At 41.3% G+C, this 20,398-nt stretch overlaps 1 protein-coding gene across 1 annotated transcript in view; it reads right to left on the reverse strand.

The window, feature by feature from the left end:
• Window positions 1-554: 554 nt before the first annotated feature.
• Window positions 555-20,398, reverse strand: part of IPO11 (importin 11) — a 677,548-nt gene continuing 657,704 nt past the window's right edge. Inside the window, 1 exon segment of the mRNA XM_073623616.1 lies at window positions 555-850. Coding sequence (XP_073479717.1) covers window positions 686-850 — 165 coding nt within the window. The 3' untranslated portion in view covers window positions 555-685.

Below are 20,398 nucleotides of genomic sequence, written 5' to 3' on the forward strand. Positions count from 1 at the left end.
TAAAGTGAAGGTTCTGGAGTAGCCATCTCAGTCTCTTGACCTCAATATCATTGAGCCACTCTGGGGTGATCTCAAACATGCAGTTCATGCAAGACAGCCCAAGAATTTACAGGAACTGGAGACTTTTTGCCAAGAGGAATTGGCTGTTTTGCCATCAGAGATGATAAAGAGCCTCATCCACAAAAGACTTCAAGCTGTCATTGATGTTAAAGGGGGCAATACACGGTATTAAGAACTGGGGTATGTAAACTTTTGATCAGGGACATTTGGGTAGTTTCTGTTGCCATTATGTTGCAAAGAGTAAACACAGTTGAATGATAATAAATGGCTTCAGCCAAACACTAAACATGAGTGAAAGAAACATTTTTGTGTTATTCATTTTTCTTGAAAAATATCCAAGAAATCATAAATCATAAAACATTTTTTAGTGATAACTAGAATTTTTATTTTATTTTAATAGTTATGGAAATCTGTTATCTGGTATTATTACATGAAGTGAACGCCATGAAAAAAAATACACCATATCAACCAAATATATCAATAATATCAAATAATTACTAAAACTTTTTTTAATTAGTTCAATGTTTAATCAAACCAAAATAACTGTTTGCAAAAAGTATTTTTCTTCAAAACAAATATGTCTCTTTTTTAAACAATTTTGTAACAAATTTTGTTGTAAGTCATATCAGAACCCCTGTAAGAATTCTTGCAGCTGATTGACGATTTCTGTGTCTACTGTTTCCATTAGAGATCGGAATCCTTCATCCCCCAGCAATTCCTGCTGTGCTTTTAGTTTTTCATAGACAAACTGCTGTAGTGACACTGCATGTACCGGGTCCCTCAGAGCGATCTGTGAAGCGAGAACAGAAAGGATAGATACATTATAATGCACACTGATATACTTTAATTTCCTCCACAGCAATAGGTGCAGGCAGGTTGTGCTTTGCAGCTTCAAAGCCTAATCTCCGCCATATGTAAATAGTATTCAAAGATAGGGAAAGTGATTATTTTTCTATATGATTTATTAATATTTGTGCAGAATATTTTACACTGAAATGATGAATAATCGCGTACAGAAAAATAAAAAGTTAAAGCGATATTTCAGCTTTGCCGGTTTCCCCCTGCAGGGTTTAAATTAGAACAGGTGCACCACCCACACTACAGAAGGATACATATATCAGAACAGTAAGAAGTGCAAGGTCGTGAACCACTCCTAATATATCCACTCATGTTGCCTAGCAACCACCCCATGACACTCCACGATAACTATTCCTGTGAAAAAAAAAAAACTGCTGAGAAATGATCACTTTTTGGTTGCTACTCTAAGGTTAAGTACAAACCAGTGCTGAATGCAGATGTGAATCCAGCGCCAGTGCTGTGTCTTTCTCAAATGAAGCCAGGCATCGCAGTCCACATTTACAAAAAGTTATGGAGTAAAACATACAACAAACGCTTGCAGGAAAGAAATTTGCTCCATGCATGGGCTTCATTAGATACACTTTCAAGTGATTATAAAGTCAGAAGGTTTTTTATCTTAATGCACTCTATGCATTAACCGCTTGCCGACCGCCGCACGAACATTTACGTTGGGAGAATGGCACGGACAGGCAAATAAGCGTACAGGTACGTCCCTGTAAATTTGCTGCTGTGTGGTGCGCTGTGCGCGCGACCCTGCCGCGAGCTCCGTGAGTGCGATCGCGGGTCCCGAGAGGAAGAACAGGGAAATGCTGATGTAAACAAGCATTTCCCCGTTCTGACTAATGACATTGACACTGATCACAGCTCCCTGTGATCGGGAGCGGTGATCAGTGTCAAGTCACACGTAGCCCATCCCCCCCTACAGTTAGAATCACTCCCTAGGACACACCTAACTCCTGCAGCGCCCCCTCCTGGTTAACCCCTTCACTGCCAATCACATTTACACAGTAATCAATGCATTTGTAATCGCACTAATCGCTGTATAAATGTGAATGGTCCCAAAATAGCACCAAAAGTGTCTGATCTGTCAGCCATAATGTCGCAGTCACAATAAAAATCGCAGATCGCTACCATTACTAGTAAAAAAAAAAAATTATTAATAAAAATGCCATAAAACTATCCCCTATTTGTAGACGCTATAACTTTTGCGCAAACCAATCAATAAACGCTTATTGCGATTTTTTTAACCAAAAATATGTAGAAGAATACGTATCAGCCTAAACTGAATGAAAAAATGTTTTTTTTATTATATTTTTGTGGATATTTATTATAGCAAAAACTTAAAAATAATGTGTTTTTTTTCAAAATTGTTGCTCTTTTTTGTTTATAGCGCAAAAAATAAAAACCACAGAGGTGATCAAATACCACCAAAAGAAAGCTCTATTTGTGGAGAAAAAAGGACGTCAATTTTGTTTGGGAGCCATGTCTCACGACCGCGCAGATGTCAGTTAAAGCGACGCAGTGGCAAATCGCAAAAAGTGCTCTGGTCTTTGGCCAGCCAAATGGTCCGGGGCTTAAGTGGTTAAGATAGAAAGTCTTCTGTGTGCAGAAGGCCCCCTAATACTTACCTGAGCCCCAGCAATGTCCACGAGTCCCTCTGCTGGACTCTCCCTCCTGACTGGCTGAGACACAGCAGCGGTGCCATTGGCTGCTGTCAATCAAATTCAGTTAGCCAATCAGTAGAGGGGACGGGGCCAAACCACAGCTCCATGTCTGAATGGACACATGGAGCTGCAGCTTGGCTTGGGTGCCCCCAAAGGGGGGAGAGGAGGACAGAGGAGAGACATCGGATGATGGGAACAGGATCCATTCTTTTTTTTTTAGAGTAACAAACGCTTTAAGTACATACTGTACAATAGCTGTATTTAAAAGAGAAGTACGGCCAAACCTTTTTTGGGTCTGAGTATATAGGGGGTCTGATAATGTTGATATATATATATATATATATATATATATATATATATATATATATATATATATATGTATAAAGCGACTGTCACTTTAAGAATTGATAATATGCTTGATTTGTTTACTTTCCCTAGATGTTCTCCTTTTTCTTTGTTTCAATTCCTTGGAAAATGAAACTACAGGATATGAAACTGATAAGAACCCAGAAAGCTGACTTCCTTATCAAAACCAGTCTGAACTGACCAAATATTGCTGAATTGTCTTTTTTTGAGAGTCACATGATGTAACCACCCACCCATTTAACTGTTCCCTTGCTATTAAGAAGATATGAATGCTGATTGGACTAAACTATATGATCACACCTATAAAACGCCTAGTGCTTATGCATATTCATAAAGTATAAATTGTATAACCTGTAGATGTAAGCTCAGAAACACTTTCACTTTTGCTTGCATATGGTAGCTGAGAACTGTGTTGTATTTCTCCACTGCAGTGAATAAAAAGAACCTACTTATCTTAAGATCTGGACTCATCATCTGTCTTGATACCCCTAAATCGGATTTAACAGGTCGTACTTCTCTTCTGGGTCACAGGGGTGAACTTGCTTCTACACTCTTGTGAACCAAAATCAGCCAACAGCGGGCTAAAGGCAGCTGACGTCACAAAGCCATTTCAGTTTCTGGAAGGATCCTGACCATATTTTCAGGATCCACTCAGATGCCTAATTGGCAGCTGTTTCAGCTCTTCAGAGTGCGGCTAAGAGCCTGAGCCAGCTGCTCCCACCCCCTCTCTAGCCTGGCACTCCAGTGAGCGCTGGAAGAGCAGAGCAGAGAGCGGTGATTGACAGTCATCCATCTTTGCTCCGGGAAGACTGAGAACTGAGCGATCAGTGGTCATATGATCGTCTAAAGGCAAACCATTTGTGGGAGGATATTTTTTCCAATTTAGTTTTGTTATAGTTTATTTCATTAGCCATAGATGCCACAAGTTTCTCTAGGTTAAAGCAGTCTGCATAGCTATGTGTAGTATTAGACAGATACCAAACAGAGACAGAGTTTTCGTACAGATCTTCTCTGCACAGATAATGTCCCCGGAGATATTTCTCATGGACAGTGTTACAACCATCGCTCTTCACCTGCCAGCTGTTTTATTAAATGCCTCATGGCAATTCAAATTGATGTATATGCTGCTATCAAAGCTGTTATGTGAAAAAAAATATGCGTTGCACCAATTATAAAATGTTATATTGCATTCAGTTATCTGCAGAATAAAAATGATGATCTAACGATAATTCTGCTCCTTTTATGTATCCAAATTTATGGAGATTGATGCCATCTCACTACATAATCACAAACTCTACAAGCACTTTAAAGTGAATCTGTCACATAAATATGTAAGGTCCTTATGTGAAAGTAGGAACCAGCAGGTGCCTGTATATACTTCTGATAACTAGAAATGCCCCATATGGTACACTTGAAGACCCATAAATCTTTCTGAAATCTATATTTTATTTTTAAACAACTAATACCCTACCCTTGCATACAATTGGGATATAGATAGTCAGGGTCTGGAAAATGTATTATGAACCAGCTAATTACAGTCCCTTCTCCACTAAATAGCATGTATAAGCTAGGGGAGAACATGCTGAGGAGAACAAGGTTCCTGACTTGTTGCTAATGTTTAATGACCCCATACTGTCAGGGCCGCTTTTAAGGCAGGGCAAAAGGGGCAGCTGTCCTGGACCCCATCATTGTTGTGGGGCCCAAAGCAGCTGCCTCATACTTGCCAACCATCCTAGTTTAAATTCCCTTATCCCTTGAAGTTTTAGTCCCATGCTGTGTCCCGATATCTCAGTGTAAAGTTCTGTTGCTGCTGCCCTATTGCCATGTACAGATGACTCTCCTGTGTTTACATGTAAATAACCTGCATTGATATGTAAATAGTCACAGACTGCGGCATTGATATGTAAATAGAGGTGGCATTTACATATGTATATCATGTCCCCCTGAGGTCATATTTACCATCACTTAGGCTGAATCTGCCCACTGGGGAGGTAAAGGAGCACGCTTGAAAGTCCTGCCTGCAACTATATTCATTAAGCCTAACATCAGCCTATTCTGCAAAGGTAAGCAAATTGGAGGTGGAACCCTTCTTCAAAAGAACAGGGTGCCACAGCACCCTGAATTTTGGTGCATGTGAATACGCACATCTCAGCCGATGCATGAGGGTGTCATTAACAATTAATGGCACTTCTGTGTATCTGCTAAAGGGCAGCATGTTTCTGTGGTGTCAGGAAAGCGATTTTGCATGTATTCCCGACACACACAAATGTGAACGCAGGCTAAATGTCTCAGTTACATTGGTGGTCAGTGTAAATCTTCTCATTACATCGGGGCTTGGTGTACAATCCTTTCATTCACACTAGTGGCCAGGGTGAAGGTCCCCCTTACATTTGTGGTCAGTGTAAATCCCTCTTTACATTGGTGGTTACTGTGAATGCTCCTATTACATTAATGGTCAGTGTAAATCACCATTACATTAGTGGCCAGTGTAGAAACTCCTCGTTATACTGGTAATCGTTAAAAAATCCAAACTTGCATTTGTGGTCAGTTTTGAATCCTCCCTTACATTGGTGGTCCATGTAGAAGCCCCCTTTAAATTGGTGGTGAGTGTAAATCCCCCTTATATTGGTGGCCAGTGTAGAAATCCCCCTTTATTGGATGTAAAATTCCCCATTACTTTGGTTATCAGTGTAAATTCTTCATAACATTGGTGATCAGTGTACATTTCCCCTAACATTGGTGGAATTGTAGAATTGTAGAATTGTAACATTGTAGAATTGTCACCTTACATTGGTGGGGAGTACAAATCTCCTCAACAATGGTTGTCAGTGTAAATTCCTGCTTACATGGAGGTCATTGTATATTCCCCCTTACACTGGTGGTTGGCGTAAATGCTCTTATTACATTGGTGTCAGCGTAGAAATTCCTCTTTTCTATTGTGGGTGACGTAAAATCCCCTTATACATGGTGGTCAGTGCAAATCCCCCCTCACATTGATGGTCAAATTAAATCCCCCCTCACATTGGTGGTCACTGTAAATTCCCCATTACATTGGTAGAATCCCCCACTATAAACTTGCCAAAGATTTCCAGCTTTGCTTTACATGATTCAGAATTTGTCACAGTGTACTGCCTCCTAACTAATCCCATCCCCCCACCACTGCCACTGATCCCATCAACCCCCCAGCATTGCCACTGATCCCAGGAGTCCTAGGAGTTTTCTGTCTATTGATGGACCCCCTCACCTCCTCAGTCCATGGTGTGCAGGCAGTGAGGAGATGATGTGCTGTAACCTTTAGCAACCAATCAGTGAGCAGTAATGCTGTACACTAACCTTTTGTAACCAATCATTGAGCGGTAAAGATATGCAGTAACCTCTAGGAACCAATCAATGAGCAGTAATAATGTGCAGTAACCTCTAGCAACCAATTTGTGAGTGGTAAAGATGTCGAGTAACCTCTAGCAATCAATCAGTGAGCAGTATTGATGTATAGTAATCTCTAGCAACCAATCAACAAGCAGAAGTCATGTGCTGTAACCTCGAGCAAACAATCAGTGAGCCATAATGTGTGCTGTAACCTCTAGCAGCCAGTCAGTGAGCGGTAATGATACACTGTAACCTCTGGCAACCAATCACAATTGCTGCCTGATTTTATTCAGTAAACTGATTTTGAGTCTAGCTGCTATTTATTGTATGTCTCAAAGCATGTGGCTAGCGAAATTGCATGGAAGAGGGGGCCCAAGAAAATGTTTGCCCAGGGTCCAGTCAATATTAAAGACGGCCCTGCATACAGTGGTAGAACTACTACCACACTGAAGCAGCCAATATGCCTGCTATGAGACCTGGTTAATTAATTTAAATACAATAGATGTTAAGCTCACTGACCTGTTTTTGCCAGCATCTACCTTGCTACCCTTTTTGGAGATGGGTACAATTTTAGCTGTTTGTCAACCGATCTCAGGAGAGAGCCACATCCACGGCTCTTTAACCATGTGATCGGCTGTGTCCAATCACAGCCGGTCACATGTAAACAAGGAAGTGCCGGTAATCGGCGCTCCTTGACTCACACTGACAGTTTGTGGCGAGGAGACCCGATCAGTGGCATCTCCACGCAGGGGGACATCTAGGAATGTAATCTGGGCACTGATCATCAGTGCCCTGATTACAATATTGCAAAATAGTGTTACAAATCAGTGCCCACCATTGCCAGCTATCAGTGCCCACCAGTGGCAGCAATCAGTGCCCACCACTGCCCACAAGTGCCACCAATCAGTGCCCATTAGCAATGCCAATCAGTGCTGGCAAGCAGTGCCGCCTATCAGTGCTGTCCATCAGTGTCACCCATCAGTGCCACCCATCAATGCCCATCAGTACCGCCTATCAGTGCCCACCAGTGAAAAAAGTAAAAAACATTTTTTTTTTCAAAACCCAGCAGTGATTAAATACCACCAAAATAAAGCTCTATTTGTGTGAAGAAAATTATAAAAAAATTTGTTTGGGTACAGTGTAGCATGACCGCGCAATTGTCAAAGTGTGACAGTGCTGAAAGCTGAAAAATGGCCTGGGCAGGAAGGGGGTGTAAGTACCCAGTTGGCAAGTGATTAAAGTTTCATGTGAGTGTAAAGGCAGACGTCCCAATACTTTTGGTAATATAGTGTATGTCATCATATAAAATATTGTGTTGGTCAGTATTATTGCTACTACAACTCATATGCCCCGTACACACGGTCGGATTTTCCGTGGAAAATGTGTGATGGGACCATGTTGTCGGAAATTCCGACCGTGTGTAGGCTCCATCACACATTTTCCATCTGATTTTCCGACACACAAAGTTTGAGAGCAGGATATAAAATTTTCCGTCAACAAAATCCGTTGTCGGAAATTCCGATCGTGTGTACACAAATCGGACGGACAAAGTGCCATGCATGCTCAGAATAAATAAAGAGATGAAAGCTATTGGCCACTGCCCCGTTTATAGTCCCGACGTACGTGTTTTACGTCACCGCGTTTAGAACGATCGGATTTTCCGACAACTTTGTGTGACCGTGTGTATGCAAGACAAGTTTGAGCCAACATCCATTGGAAAAAATCCTAAGATTTTGTTGTCGGAATGTCCGAACAAAGTCCGACCGCGTGTACGGGGCATTATTTTGTATTTTCTTTTAACTTACTACTAGATCAGCTCCTTCATCACCTGCTTGCATTGATGGTGGAAGTGGTGAGAGGGCTTAGAATTTACACTGAGCCCCTGAGAGTTACTGCACCTGCATCCCTGGACAGGTAAGTGCCCTTATATTAAAAGTCAGCAGCTACAGTATTTGTAGCTGCTGACTTTTAATTTTTTTCGGGGGGGGGGGGGGGTGCTGGAGCTCCTCTTAAGATTAACAGGTTGAAATACATTAACTGATGCCATCCCACTTCCCCTCCAACTTCTATTCATAGCGCTAGTAATGTACTGACTATGCGGACAGCTTTCCAGCTACCTCTCCCCAATATAAACATACTTTATATTAAGATGAATGACAGAAGGGGGGGGTCACTGGGGCCTCCAAAATTTTTGGCGATGGGGTCCTATGATCTGTAGTTACTCCCCTGACACTATAGTTCGCTGGTTGTAAAATGGCATTTCTGCTGCTGGCACACATGTATGATACCCAGCCTATTTAACTGCCCCAGCATAAACTATATCTGCAGTTAGCCTTTAAAAAACAGAACCCATCTACTACATTTTACTACAGATCATAGACATACTACCAAATTCTCAGAATCTTCACCTAGGATTTAACATTGTATGATTAAGCATCAAGTAGGTTCAAGCAAACAGAAACCGTTTATTTCCATTTTTATATCTGCTACATACATAGATTTGAGTTCCAGTCTTCGCTCAATGTAACCTCTTCAATAATGCAAAGCAAAATAGCACAACAGAAACTGCAGGTCTTTAATCAAACAGCGAAAATACCTCCTTCATGCCCTTAGCAAAGGTTAACAGATTTACAATTCCATATCAGGCTGCGACTCATGTCATCAACTCATTAGCTTAAGCCACTGTCTCATGACAATTAGCAGAGTTCAATAGTATTGATTACTGGCGGTGTGCCAAATGTTCAGTGTCTTAGTCTACACATGAAAGGTCCCACCCCTCCATTGACTGTTTAATGCACGGTCATGTCGGACATCCTCAGCACCAGAGGCAGCATATTCTAGTGGTCCTTTAGGTTATAAAGGTCACTTGCATGCTGTTTAATGGGCAAAACAATAGAAAATAGGCAAACCAATACTTGTGAGAACCATTCACTAATATAACATAAGGTAATATCTGAATTACACTGGATTAGAAAATTTGATTATTTGTTCAAAAGTCTGGGTAAAAAATTTACTGCATGTGCAAACTTCCCATCCTTCTAACATGTCTATAACAAATTCTGCTCATTTCCATGACAGCCTAGGAAGTGGGCTGAATGGCACTGACCATCATTCAACCTGGAATGGAACCAGCAATGGATGCCAGTGAGCTGTGAGGGCCAACACTAGATAGGAGGTGCAACAAAAGCTGCATTTCTAACATTGGGAGGGCTATTTTAAGGAAGATGGAGTGCTGCAGGTATTGAGGATCATACATTTGTAATTTTGTAGGCCCTAAATTTTAAAAAACGTAAGTGCATGAATTTATTGTTATGCAATTCCTTACACAAGATGATTTAGATTGAGTAGTAGGTGCAGAACCATTAGCCTATCACAGTTCTGCACCACACAATGCTGTCTAACACTAGGGGGAAAAAAAGGGAGATAGGCTCCTCTTGATTCTTTTGACTCCCCTTTAGCCTCTGTTTCCACTATTGCAACCCCAAAACCGCGCGATTTACAGTGCGACTTTGCAATGCGATGCAATGTCATGCGACCGGTGAAAACCACGTGAGAACAAGTCACACCGAAGTCGGAACAAAGTAGTGCAAAAAACTTTTTTGGAGTCGCTGCGACTTGAGTCACACCAATTAGAACGGGGACCATGAAATACATGGGTTTTGACTTGTCATGCGACTTCACATGTGTCAATATACAAGAACATATTTGGGGGGCACACCCTACAATGCGTTTAAATTCAAGATGGTGCTGCTATAAGACCTACAAACAGTACAAAATATTTTACAGCGCACACATACAAGAATGACATTTCCTGCAAGGCTAGTTAAAAACACCTGAACATATTAAAAAAAAAACGGGGGTTTGGTCACACTATATGGTCATATAGTGCTAAGCCCACTTACTGCGACACTATATGACCATATACTGTGACCAAACACCCGTATTTTTTTCACGTGTCAAGTCGCACAACAACTCGCAGTAGTGGAAACAGAGCCTTATAGTTTAATTAGCAGGAAGCTTGGTGACTGTATTAAACTGTATTAACCACTTCCCGCCCGGCCGTCATTCTGCTATAGGTGGTTCAGTTATCCTGACTGGGTGTCATATGACGTCCAGCAGGATAACATGCCGGCGCGCGCCTGTGGGGGTGCGCATCGCGGCGATCAGTGGTGCGGTGTGTCAGTCTGACACACCCCTACACCGATCTCGGTAAAGAGCCTCCAGCGGAGGCTCTTTACCACGTGATCAGCCGTGTCCAATCACGGCTGATCACGATGTAAATAGGAAGAGTCGTTGATCGGCTTTTCCTCACTCGCGTCTGACAAACGCGAGTAGAGAAGAGCCGATCGGCGGCTCTCCTGACAGGAGGGGTCTGCGCTGATTGTTTATCAGCGCAGCCCCCCCTCAGATGCCCACACTAGACCACTAGGGAAGCCCCCAGGACCACCAGGGAAGTCCCCAGCATGTAGATGGCCAGGTATATCCCCTATGGCCATCTACTTGTAAAAAAAAATGCCCAAAATATGCCAATCAGTGCCCACAAATGGCCACTGACTGGCACATATTTACATTACAAAACAGGGATGCCCAGCAATGCCACCCATCAGTGTCATCAGTGCCACCCATCAGTGCTGCCTATCAGTGCCCATCCATGCCCACCTATCAGTGCCCATCCATGCCACTTATCAGTGCCACCCATAAGTACGCATCAGTGCCACCCATAAGTACCCAGTGCCGCCTATGAGTGCCCATCAGTGTCACCTATGAGTGCAAATCAGTGCCGCATACCAGTGCCACCTATCAGTGCCACCTCATTGGTGCCACCTCATCGGTGCCCATCAGTGCCGCCTTATCAGAACAGCCATATCAGTGCCCTTCATTGAAGAAAACATACTTATTTACAAAAAAATTAACAGAAACAAAGAAAAACTTGTTTTTTTGCAAAATTTTCGGTATTTTTCTTTTTGTTGCGCAAAAAATAAAAATCGCAGAGGTGATCAAATACCACCAAAATAAAGCTCTATTTGTGGGAACAAAATGATAAAAAATTGTTTGGGTACAGTGTAGCATGACCGCGCAATTGTCATTCAAATTGCGACAGCGCTGAAAGCTAAAAATTGGCATGGGCAGGAAGGTGCGTAAGTGCCTGATATTGAAGTGGTTAAAGAAATGTCAGTGACCTGGCTGTGCCACCTTCCAGGTGTGCCAAGGTCACTAGACTGGTTGGACAGAATGGTGAATCTCTTGGTAACTGAACAGTCCACATATATTGTATGTATCATGTATTCAGATGTTCACTTTAATTTAAAAGTAAATCAATAATATAACTATTAGGACTATTGTATCATATATTGAATTATATAAATGTATCAATGAAATAAGCATTTGCAAGATTAAAACACAGACAGTATACCTATAAAAGCACTGTTGAAATATTTGAAAACAATAATGTCCCTAAATGTATGTATTATTTATAGAAAAGAATCAATAGTGTAATAAGAGTACATTGCCTAAGGGTTTAGGAGTAAAGGCCGATATAAATATTAGACATAAATGATGAAGTAAAATATAAAAGAAGTAAAGCTATAAAACAAGCCACTAAAAGGTCCTCTTAGATAATACTCAAAGTTCACTAGCCCACAGCCAGAATAATAATTAAGCGTCGACAATACTGACAAACTTCATAGCTTTAGATCACACAAAAGACTGAATCCCGGGGCTTTCATCAGCTTAAATCAAGCCAGCAGTTTTCACATAATCCTACCACTAATCACAACCTTATAGCCCTATCCAGGCTATGAAATTTGAAAATAAAGACTTACTCATTTTATATCTCACTCTACCTATTACATTTATACTTATATTGCGAGTCCAATAAATATTTTAAAAACCACAGGAGAGATATACACTGATCAGCCATAACTTTATGGCCACTGACAGGTAGTGAATAACATAGATTATCTTATTACAATGGCATCTGAAAGTGGGTGGGATATATTAGGCAACAAGTCAACTTGTTGTCCCTGAAGTTGAAGCGTTGAAAGCAGAAAAAATGGGCATTGGATTTTGTTGTGTATGGGACAATGTAGCAGCAAACCGGTCAGGGTGCCCATGCTGAACTATGTCCCCACCTACAATGGGGCACATGAGCATCAAAATTGGACCATTGAGCAATCATGTAGATATCCAGTTGCGTGCCCATCCTTTACCTGGGGAACAGATGGCACCAGGATACAGTATTGGAAAAAGGCAAGCCAGCAAATGCAGTGTGATGTTTTGGGCAATGCTCTGCTGGGAAACCTAGGGTCCTGCCATTCATGTGGATGTTTACTTGACACATACCACCTACCTAAACGCTGTTGCTGACCAAGTACAACCCTTCATTGAAACTGTATTCCCTGATGGCAGAAGCTTTTTCCAGCAGGATAATGACTGCCACAGCAAAAATGGTTCAAGAATGATTTCAGGAACACACCAAAGAGTTTGATGTGTTGACTTGGCCTCCAAATCTCAATCCAATTCAAAATCTGTAGGATGTGCTGGAAAAACAAGTCCAAACCATGAAGGCCCCACCTCAAAACTTACAGGACTTTAAGGATTGGTTACTGATGGCTTGATGACCAGATACCACAGCATATCTTCAGAGCTCTAGTGGAGTCCATGCCTCGATGGGTCAGGGCTGTTGTGGCAACTAAAGAAGACCTATTCAATATTAGGTGGGTGGTCATAAAGGATGGATCCCATGAAGCCACACATCAATGCAGACCCACTGGTATCGGAATGACTACATACAAAACCAGTGCTGTGCTAACATAAAACACATAATATAAAAGCGAATATAATTTTTACAAGTAAAAACTGTTGTATATTGTGTCATATTTGAACCAACGGACACTATTCTGTACTCCTACTTCTGGACCTTTCAGCTGCCTTTGACACGGTTGACCACCCCCTCCTCCTCAAAAAAACTTTACTCCCTAGGTCTTCGTGACTGTGCTCTTCAGTGGCTCTCATCCTACCTATCCCAACGCACCTTCAGTGTCACTTACAATTCTACTTCCTCCACTCCTCTTCCCTTCTCTGTCGGGGTCCCCCAAGGTTCTGTTCTTGGACCTCTTTTATTTTCAATCTACACCTCTTCCCTGGGTCAGCTGATAGCCTCTCACGGCTTTCAATATCATTTCTACACTGACGACACACAAATCTATCTTTCCACCCTTCAACTCACCCCATCAGTCTCCATAGGCAAATGTCATATATTTCTGAGTCTTCGGGGGGGGGTATTCTTGGCTAAGCGCACTCTCTCGTGCATGTATTATTGAGCTGAGGGCAGATGGATTTTTCAAATATAAATTTTATTGATTTTCAAGAGAAGACATAGGAGGGAACAAATAGAACAACAGAAATAAAAAAGGGAAAACGACTAACAGTATAGTACAATGCCAGCCTTAACAACTGATGGTCACAGGTAAGTTCATGTAACAATATAAACCACAAGGTCAGTATTAGTCAAAATCGTGGTGGTACAGCCGTCTGCCATACTTTCCATTTACAGAATCAGAAGGCGCACTGAACAAGGGATGGATTCCAGGATTTAAATGCTACATCACGGGTGTAAAACTGGCAGGCCTCCGGCTGTTGCAGAACTACAAGTTCCATCATGCCTCTGTCTGTAGGAGTCATGCTTTTAACTGTCAGCCTTGCAATGCCTCATGGGACTTGTAGTTCCCCAACAGCTGGAGGGCCGCCAGTTCGACACCTGTGTGCTACATGAATCATTTTCCCTTACTCAGGATGGTCACATCCAGAAATGCTAGTGGGGTGTTTTCCAAAACGGTTTCTCAACAAAGGATGGTGACATGAATGGGGGAGTTTGCGTTGAATATTTAAAATGAAATGAAATACATTTTTGTTTATGTGGTGCTCAGATCTACTTTAAAAAGCAATATGTCCTTTCCTTCCAAGCAGTATACAGGAAGGATATTTGTGTCAGTCTAAAAATCAGGGGGTAAGGGGGGATGCACATTTCCACTTTTTGGATAAACCATTGCACTTTGAATTTCCACGTTCTCAGCACCTAAACCACTCTACCATTAGCATGATGTCGTTTTTTTGTGAAGCTTCAGAGCTACCCTAAGGTTCTTCTTTAATAAATCATACCAATGTATGATACTTCGCAGAAAAAAAAAATCCATATTGTATCTGTGACCGGCCTAATAGCCTTCCTAATGCGCGATTATACGGTTATGCCTTTTCCCACTGTAAGGTATATTAATTAAACATATGTGAGCTTTTCTGTTCTATGGTTATCAAAGTGCTGAAGGTCATTCCAGGCCTGAAGATAGCGTGTCTAATTAACGAGTTCACATAGGTTTGCTCATCCCAACTTCATGTGCTTTGCATGCTGATGAATCTGTGTACTTTCTAAGGGATATTCGGCATGTCACAAGTGGCATCTTATGCCCCTGACACGCTTTTGAATCATTAAGTTGACAATAAGAAACAATTGATTAAACAATGCTTGATTATTTTAATTAAATTAAATCATCTGATGATAATGAAAGTTGAGTGTTTAATGCAATCCAATTAAATTGGCTTATAAATTACTTTAGCTTGTATGATAATACATTGCTGGGACAAGAACCACAGAAATGACACTACAAGAATCACTGTATCATTTGTTGACTTTTTTTTTGCCACTTCCAGAAGTTGGCATCAGTTTGGCAGCTCACAGGTCATAAATTGATTTTCTTTGTTGTACTTTAACCAGGATCTACGAGAGCCACAGCTATGGTTTAATGGCTGCTAGTGAAATTATCTTGGATGAAATGTTGCTCTTCACAATTTTTTTTCAAGGCCCAAAGGAAAAATATAATGTGGGGAATTTACTAAGACCAGAGCATTCAGAATCTGGAACAGATGTGCATGGCAACCAATCAGTTTTTGTCTTTTATGTTCAAAGCTTAACTGAACAGGTTGAAGCTAGAAGTTGATTGCTTATTATACACAGCTACTTCAGATTATATCTGCTCCAGTTTCAGTGAATTCTCCTTGATGTATTTTCACTAAGGCTGGCCATACATTATACAATTCTCTTGCACAACTTTCCTTTAGATTCACCAGAACTATATAATAGCAGGTCAAACCTAAACACTTTCAATTTGTATGCAATCAGGCAGGCTCTTGCACTACATAGTTGAAGGTAAATCTAAATAAAATTGAATAAAATATTTGTATGGTGTATGCCCAGCTTAAATGTATATTGTGAGTTATTATAATATCTAAGGAGTTAGGTACAAACATGCAATGACGTCACAGACAGGAGCTTGACCCAAACGGTCATGGGTCTAGCTCCTGTATGTGACGTCATTGCATGTTTGTACCTAACACCTTGGATTACTTCTATGATTGGTGGATAGAGTCTGAAGAAAAACAGAACTGTTTTTCTTCAGACTCTATGTAAGTGTTCTGTGTATTTTTTTAATACATTTTTAAGTTATGGTTTTACACTATGTGCGGATGCTTGGTATGCTTTCACATATGTCCTTGAAATTGGATGCTGACCCGTGTTCTCCCACATTTGGTTCCATCTGGGAAGGCCTGGAAATCTTCATATGGGTAAAATGGTTGGAATGAATCCTGTCATGGGAGAGTGGAAATCACATTAGGTCTCTTTAGACTCATTACCTATGGTATATGGGTCCACATTTTCTCGTAAAAAGGCTTGCCCTACTTTTGGTGGTGGATCACTGAATTGATTTGGAAGTCATGGAGTGATTTTTTTACTGATACTCACCTTATACAGTATGGACTCACAATCATGGGGAGGTGGTATGGTGACCCCCTTAATATAGACGTTCACTTTTCAAGATATTGGGCTTAGAATTGAAACATTAATTTCATTTGTCTTGGCACCCAATATCACAACAGCAGTATAATTTAATCAGTTGACATCCGTGCTATAGCCAAATGACGGCTACAGCGCGGACCTGAATTCCTGGGAGGCTGTCATATGACGGCCTCCCCTGTGCACGTGTCCTGCGCGCGCTGTGATCACTGTGTCACTGAGACTCGGGTGATCACCGATCCGAGTAAGGGGCCGGTCCCGGCCCCTTACCATGTGATCAGCTGTCAGCCAATGACAGCTGATCACATGATCAAAACAAAAGCTCTGTGATCTTTTTTTTTTTCTCCTCGTGCGGAGGAGAAAAAAAAGCCGATCACTGGCTCATCAGCAAGGGACATCGGTCCCGAAGAGGAAGAGGCAATAATGCCTCATATGTGCCACAAGTACCCCCTGCCAGTGCCACCTGCCATTGCTACCTGACAGTGCCCACAGTGCCACCTATCAATGCCCATGAGTGCCACCTATCAATGCCTACAAGTGCCACCTATCAATGCCCACCAGTGGTGCCGATCAGTGCCACCTAGCAGTGCTGCCTATCAGTGTAACAGATCAGTGCCCATTATTGCCACCCATCAGTGCCCATCACTGCCACCCATCAGTGCCCATCACTGCCACCTATCGGTGCCCATCATTGCCGCCTCATCAGCGTACATCAATGAAGGAGAAAAATTACCTTTTTTAAAATTTTATAACAAAATATAAAAAAAAATATATATATATATTTTTTTTTAATTCGGTCTTTTTACATTTTTTTAACAAAAAATAAAAACCGCAAAGGTGATCAAATACCACCAAAAGAAAGCTCTATTTGTGGGAAAAAAAATGATAAAAGTTTCATTTGGGTACAGTGTTGTATGACTGCGCAATTGTCATTCAAATTGCGTCAGCGCTGAAAGCTGAAAATTGGTCTGGATAGGAGGGGGGGGGGGGGGGGGGGTTTAAGTGCCCAGTAAGCAAGTGGTTAAAAAAGAGCAGTTCTTGAGCTTCAATCAAGTGACTTCGTCTAGACTGAGATGTCATCAGTTTGCTGCAGGTAGGAGGAAGGATTTCCTCAGCCTCTTCTTCCTCCGTTAGCAGACTAGACTGCAACATGTAGCCAGTGAGCAGCTTAAGAAGGGGCTGATCTATTAGTAAACATAGAAAAGAACTACAAAGGCCCCAAGGTTTACATGATTGTGCCAACTCTGAGCTCAAATCCCAGTCCATGAAGTAGGTAATAACCCTGGATGAAGCCTGAACAAAGATGGATCTTTCCTTGTGAATGTATTGTCAGGTCTCTGTATGAGATAATACATACATTACTTAGCATGCTTGCACCTAACATAAATTAGTATATGCGATGTGCTTTTTCTGCCACCCTCCCCAGAAGTACATACGCCCACTACTGGTTATGTGGAACATACAACTCATTCATCTAACTTCCATGTGATATGTGCTAAAGCTTGTGATTGGATCCTCAGGCGCCCAGTACTATTACAAAGGGGGATAAAAGAAAGAAGCCTTACCCTTGTGTAAGGTCCAAGTTTAGGCTTGTAACTTACACAGGGTTCCCTATCTTCACTTTCAGTAGCCAAAGTTGAGTAGGGGAAAAACAGATCACTTTAATTTTCGAGTGTACCTTTAAGTTTGCAAGGACAATATGATCAAAGGCAAATTGCTGTAAACATCTGTACCATTTTAATTTACCTGTGCTCAGTTATTTCATTTCCTCAAAAGCACTTTAATCATGTGCGTTCTTCATTTTAGTAAAGAATAGCATCATTCTACAAATGTTCAGAAACTTGAAAGCATTGAAGCCTGAGAGTGTAATTAATGCAAAACAATGGCAATTAAAAAACAGAGAATATAAATCAAGAACTAGTACAAACGTAATTAAAAAAAAGAAGTGAAAATGGGATTAGTTGGAGGAAATGCGTCGGTGAAACAAAGGACACAGAGAGGCCACATAAATACAAACTTGGAATGTGAAGCCAAATATGTATGACATATACAGGAAACTGGAACTTATAAGATAAGAAAGGTGATAATTATAATAAAAAATATGGTACGCTGTTAACGTAACACTTCATTTTTGCTAAAACACTGATAGAACACACCATATGGCCAAAAGTATATATGCACTTAAGCTAGCAATACATTCATAGATTTTCGAACAGACCTTTTTATGAATATTCATAAGAAAATTCTCATCCGTACATTCAATTATGAAAAATGTCATTCAAAAGAACTTAAAAAAAATTTATGTTCATCAGTTTTCCACCTAAGTCTTTTGATTTCTAAGTTGAAGGTTGTCAAACCTGGGCCAACCACTGCCTGAACTTTGCTCGATTTAGCAGGAATCAGGCAAAACCATAACAGCACGAGGGGACCCTTCTCCCCACAGCCACGTCATTCATTCACAAAGATCTGTGATTGCATGAACGACAAATCCCATCTGCTACAACTGATGGACGGGACTTGTATTTCTCAATGGAACACAAGTGCAATGATCACCACATTCATAGGCCTTTGGCACTTGCTCCAGCTCTCTAACTGAAACTCCATACCTCAGTATGGACAGAGAACCAAGGGAAGAGTCTACAGGACCCTGGCATTACACCAACTACCCATTGTCTATCTGCCAAAAAATAAAAATATAAATGCACTTTTTTTTTTTTTTAAATGGCGGACTGGGCCTTAAGGCTAGTCCACTTCTAAGAGGATGCTGACACTGTGGCTTTTTTCATGATAAAACTAAAGCCTGGTATACACTATCAGTTTTTTTTCATTCAACCTAGCAGGCTGAACACAAAGAAACTGGAAAGCGCGGGAGGAGATCCTGTACTAAGAACCAGATGTTAGTGCAGTGATCTCCCTGCTGAGCTATTGTGTTCAGCCATTGGCTGAGAATGCTGATCGGCAGACCTTTTTTGGTCATGCCCCGTCAACAGAAGCCGGAAATTCGGCCAACTTCTGTAGGACCGACTGCCGTATACACGGGCCAAACGTTGGCCTGTTTGTATTGAACCGCCTGATATTCGGCTTGTGTGTACAGCCATTAAAGGTTTGGTTTACTAAAACTGGAGAGTGCAAAATTTGCAGCTGTGCATGGTAGCCAGTTTCTAACTTCAGCTTGTTCAATTAAGCTTCGACAAAAAAAAAAAATGGAAGCAAATCAACCCCTAAAATTGCTCTGGTGATTAACCACTTCAGCCCCGGAAGATTTGGCCGCTCAATGACCAGAGCATTTTTTGAGATACGGCTCTGCGTCGCTTTAACTGACAATTGCACGGTCGTGCGATGCTGTACCCAAACAAAATAAAATTGCTGTCCTTTTTTTCCCACAAATAGAGCTTTCTTTTGGTGGTGTTTCTCTGCGGTTTTTATTTTTTGCACTATAAACAAAAAAAGAGCGACAGTTTTGAAAAAAAACCACAATATTTTGTAGTTTTTGCTATAATAAATATCCCCCTTTTTTTTTTAAAAAAAAGCTAATTTTTTCTCAGTTTGTATTCTTCTACATATTTTTGGTAATAAAAATCGCAATAAGCGTATATTGATTGGTTTGCACAAAAGTTATAGCATCTACAAAATAGGGGATAGATTTATGGCATTTTTATTTATTTATTTACTAATAATGGCAGTCATGATAATCTGCGATTTTTATCATGACTGAGACATTATGGCGGACACATCGGACAGTTTTGACACATTTTTGGGACGACTGACAATTATACAGTGATTAGTGCTATAATAATGCACTGATTACTGTATAAATGTCACTGGCAAGGAAGGGGTTAACACTAGGGGGCGATCAAGGAGTTAATGTGTTACCTAGGGAGTGATTCTAACTGTAGGGGGAGGGGACTCACAAGGGGAGGAGACCAATCGGTGTTCCTCTGTACACGAAACACATGATCGGTCTCCTCTCCCCTGACAGGACGTGGATCAAGGGGTTAACTGTGTTCTCTGACTGTGTGTTCTAACTGTAGGAGGAGGGGACTGACTAGAGGGGATGATAGATCGTGGTTCCTAGCTATTAGGAACTCATGATCTGTCTCTCCTCACAGAATAGAACAGAGATTTGGGTGTCTACACACTCATGTCCCTGTTCTGCCTCTCATGTGCGCAATCGCTCGTGGCCGACGGTCATCGCGATCATCGGCCATGAGCATCGGCACCCCTGCAGTGCGGCAGC

The sequence above is a fragment of the Aquarana catesbeiana genome, linkage group LG01, assembly GCF_042186555.1.
Source record: "Aquarana catesbeiana isolate 2022-GZ linkage group LG01, ASM4218655v1, whole genome shotgun sequence".
Classification (NCBI taxonomy): domain Eukaryota; kingdom Metazoa; phylum Chordata; class Amphibia; order Anura; family Ranidae; genus Aquarana; species Aquarana catesbeiana.